Source organism: Triticum urartu, chromosome 6A (genome assembly GCF_056163025.1).
Source record: "Triticum urartu cultivar PI428250 chromosome 6A, HENAU_Tu73, whole genome shotgun sequence".
In the NCBI taxonomy this organism is placed as follows: Eukaryota; Viridiplantae; Streptophyta; class Magnoliopsida; order Poales; family Poaceae; genus Triticum; species Triticum urartu.
In genome coordinates this window covers 107,012,058-107,016,132 of record NC_141878.1, presented here as the reverse complement: position 1 = coordinate 107,016,132, position 4,075 = coordinate 107,012,058, and the positions used below count along the sequence as shown (strand labels likewise).

General features: G+C 47.0%; 1 protein-coding gene and 1 pseudogene across 1 annotated transcript; both read left to right on the top strand.

Annotated features, from left to right (window-relative positions):
• Positions 1-1,155: 1,155 nt before the first annotated feature.
• LOC125515750 (uncharacterized) lies at positions 1,156-2,285 on the top strand (annotated as a pseudogene).
• Positions 2,286-2,416: 131 nt separating this feature from the next.
• On the top strand, positions 2,417-3,466 carry LOC147964289 (receptor-like protein 2). Its single transcript, XM_087526829.1, has one exon. The coding sequence runs from the start codon at positions 2,420-2,422 to the stop codon at positions 3,242-3,244; it is 825 nt and encodes a 274-aa protein (XP_087382955.1). The 5' UTR covers positions 2,417-2,419; the 3' UTR covers positions 3,245-3,466.
• Positions 3,467-4,075: the final 609 nt, after the last annotated feature.

Below are 4,075 nucleotides of genomic sequence, written 5' to 3'. Positions count from 1 at the left end.
AGGAACGGAGATGGATGGTACCGGACCCAGGGTGGTGCAAGCTGAATACAGATGGGTCATTCGTTAATTCTAATGAAGCTGGTGCTGGTATGATCTTGCGTGACCATCTTGGAGCTATTAACTTTTCTGCATGTAGGGTTTTGTACGCGTGCAGAGACCCCCTTGAAGCGGAGCTGTGTGCATGCATGGAAGGCTTGTCCCTTGCATTGCAGCGTTGTGATTTGCCAATTGCTGTGGAGTTGGATTCTCTCGAAGCGGTCTCTCTTATATCAAGCCCGGACATGGATCGTTCTGTTTACGCTTCACTTGTTAGAGAGATTAAGTACTTATTGGGTCTTCGGAAAACTTGTATTTCTCATGTCGATAGAACTCAAAATAAAGCTAGTGATTGTTTAGCTAGTTTTGCTAGATCCCAAGGTAGGACCATGACTTGGATAGGAGCTGGTCCAGTTCAAGTAGTGGAGATAGCATCGATGGATTGTAAGGATGATGTGATTGAGTAATACATTGCTATTTCCCCCGCAAAAAAAAAAGGGAATCCACGCACCCTGAAAAAAAGGTAACGTTAGCGCGCAAAGTGACTTTGCGGCCACGGAGAGAAGTAGGAGCCCGTCAACTGAGGATGGTCTCCTTCCAAGTGGCCAAGTGGGGAAGCGCGAGGTGGACTTCTTGTAGGAGTAGAAGATAACGAGGACTCTCAGGCCTCCAAAAAATCCTAAAATGGAATGATGACAGTGAGTGTGAGTGGTAGGTGAGCAGCTGCAATCCTGAAAGAGAAGATCACATCCGAGTAGGAAGGAGGCTAGCAGCAACAGCCACAACCAACGACCAACGTGCGCCGCCGCTCTCATATCTGCACGTGATCCACACCCACCCACGGGAGACTTTCCTACCTGGGCACGACCACCACAAAGACGACATCACCGAAGAAAATCTATTCAACAGAAATGGCAAGTTCCGATCGCCCACGACGTTTGATTGGATCACAAAATCTATGGCACTTCCGTTCTCAACTTGTCATGCTCTACCTTCTTCATTAGTAGACCACACCGCGCAGCAAGAATCCGGTTTCCACGCTAGCTTTCACCACAACACCACGCAGCCATCTCTGTTCTACTTCTCCACAGAGCAACCACACCAAGAAATTCCTTCCACATGCCTTCCCTTGGCTTGGCTCTGATGCTGCTGGCCTCTTTGATCTCTCCGACCAGCTCCTGCACGGACCATGAGAAGAGCTCCCTTCTCCAGCTCCTCGCCGGGCTCTCGCGGGACGGTGGCCTCGCCGCGTCGTGGCGGAGCAACACCGACTGCTGCACATGGGAAGGGATCACCTGCAACCAAGATGGGAAGGTCACCGACGTTTCACTGGCTTCTCAAGGCCTCGAGGGGTCCATCTCGCCGTCCCTCGGCAAACTCACCGGACTCTTGCGCCTCAACCTGTCGCGCAACTCCCTGTCCGGCGCCTTCCGCTGGAGTTGGTGTCGTCCGGCAGCATAATCATCCTTGACGTCAGCTTCAACCGCCTGACAGGAGCGCTGCATGAGCTGCCATCCTCAACCCCTGCGCGGCCTCTGCAGGCACTCAACATCTCAAGCAACTTATTCACAGGACAGTTTCCATCGACCACATGGAGAGCAATGGAGAATTTGGTCGCACTCAATGCCAGCAACAACAGCTTTACCGGGCAGATACCAACGACGCCATGTGCGAGCTCGCCATCTTTAGCCGTGCTTGAACTCAATTTTAACAAATTCAGTGGAAATATCCCTCCAGGGCTCGGCAATTGCTCCGTGCTGAAGATGCTCAGCGCTGGCTACAACAACCTCTGTGGGACTCTTCCAGGCGAGCTCTTCAATGTCACCTCGTTAGAGCACCTCTCTTTGCCTAACAATTGGTTAGACGGACCTGTCAATGGCATCGGCAAGCTCACAAATATGGTCACCCTTGATCTTGGGGGGAATGGTTTCAGTGGCAACATTCCAGAGTCTATAGGTGATTTGAAGAGATTGGAGGAGCTGCATTTGGAACACAACAATATGTCAGGGGAGCTGCCAACAGCTCTAAGCAAATGCACAAATCTCATAACAATTGACCTCAACACCAACCACTTCAGTGGAGAACTTAACAAGGTCAAGTTCGCGAGCCTGTCCAACCTAAGAAAATTAGATCTTCTCTTCAACGACTTCACCGGCATAATTCCAGAAAGCATATACTCCTGCACCAATCTGACTGCACTACGACTATCTTACAACCGATTCCATGGTAAATTGTCAGAAAAAAAATAGGCAATCTGAAGTCCCTCTAGTTCCTATCACTTGCTAACAACTCTCTTACAAATATCACAAGAACACTTCAGATCCTTAGTAGTTCCAAGAGCCTCACTACCCTTTATATTGGGTGCAACTTCCTGCATGAGACCATGCCAGAAGATGACAATATTGGTGGTTTTGAGAATCTTCAGGTTCTTTCTATGAGTGATTGTTCATTGTCTAGAAAAATACCTGATTGGTTATCAAAGGTCACAAATTTGGGGATGCTATTTTTGCAAAGCAATCAACTAACTGGACCGGTACCTGACTGGATCAGCAGCCTGAACTTGCTTTTCTATCTAGACATATCAAACAACAGCTTTACAGGGGAAATTCCAACTGCCTTAATGGAGATGCCAATGCTGAGATCAGACAAGACTGCACCAAAGGTCTTCTTTGAGCTGCTTGTTTGGAACGAGAACACATTTATGCAGTACCTCATGCTCAGTGCTTTTCCTAAGGTGCTTAATCTAGCCATCAATAATTTCACTGGTGTGATCCCAAAGGAGATCGGACAGTTAAAAGGACTCATTTCACTCAACCTGAGCTCTAATAGATTATCTGGAGAGATGCCAGAGCAGATATGCAACCTCACGAACCTGCAGGTGCTTGACTTGTCTGGTAATCAACTCACTGGTACAATTCCAGCTGCACTGAAGAATCTGCATTTCCTTTCCAGATTCAATGTTTCTAATAATGACCTGGAAGGCCCTATTCCGAACGTGGGCCAATTCAGCACATTTCCGGATTCTAGCTTTGGTGGAAACCCAAAACTGTGTAGCCCTATGATCACAAACCATTGTGGTTCAGCAGAAGCAGGTCCGGTCTCCACAAAACACATTGGTAATGAGGTTATCTTTGCGATCGCCTTTGGTATTTTCTTTGGAGTAGGAGTCCTATATGATCATATAGTCTTAGCGAGATATTTTGGCTAAAGCCTTGTAATTGTTCTCACTGCCCAAACCATGTGAGCTCAAGTGTTTCTCAGTTCAGCAAGACGATGCCAGTGGCTCCTGCCCCAGCAAGATCAACATCCCTGGTAAATCCGGTATCTCGAGTTACAGGCATTCAATCTGTACTGCATGTAAATGAAAATAGTTAGCGAGTTAGGAAATATCAAGAGTGTGTAATCCTACTATTTTTTGTAGAGAATATATAACCAGTCTTTCATTATTTACTTTGATAAAGGTGATTGAATGTTCATCCAGGATCAGTGATGAATACATATCATGCAAAATCGCCAGGGACAGCATACAACCATGAGAAAATTGCAGTTTAGCATACTAACATGCAGTTGAGACTTAAACCAATTAAGCAGACTAGCAATTTAATAGATTAATTAATTCATCATGGAAAAAACAGGGTGGAACCCTATAACTCAATACAGCTGCCATCGAACTCAAACAACGCGCGCTGAGAGAAAATTTCAGAAATGTACACAAAGTTATCAAATGGAGATGCTTGAATTGGTACACAATGTCGCTCTGTAATTTGTACAAGAGCTTAATTCGAGGCATTTACCTCAGAAGCCAGGAGGAGAGCAGCCGGAGCCGGGTCACGGGATGTGCCGCCTGGCCGTCAGCGGTCAGCCTGCAAGCCCCCGTCAGCAAGGCACGACCGCATTATTGGTTCTGGATCCCATTGTGGACGGGTTTCATTTAACCTGTGTCCTGATGGATTGCGGCAGCAGCCTCAATCTGATCTATGCCGACATCGTCAAGGAAATGCATATCTATCCGACAAACATCAAACCCAGTAGTACCATA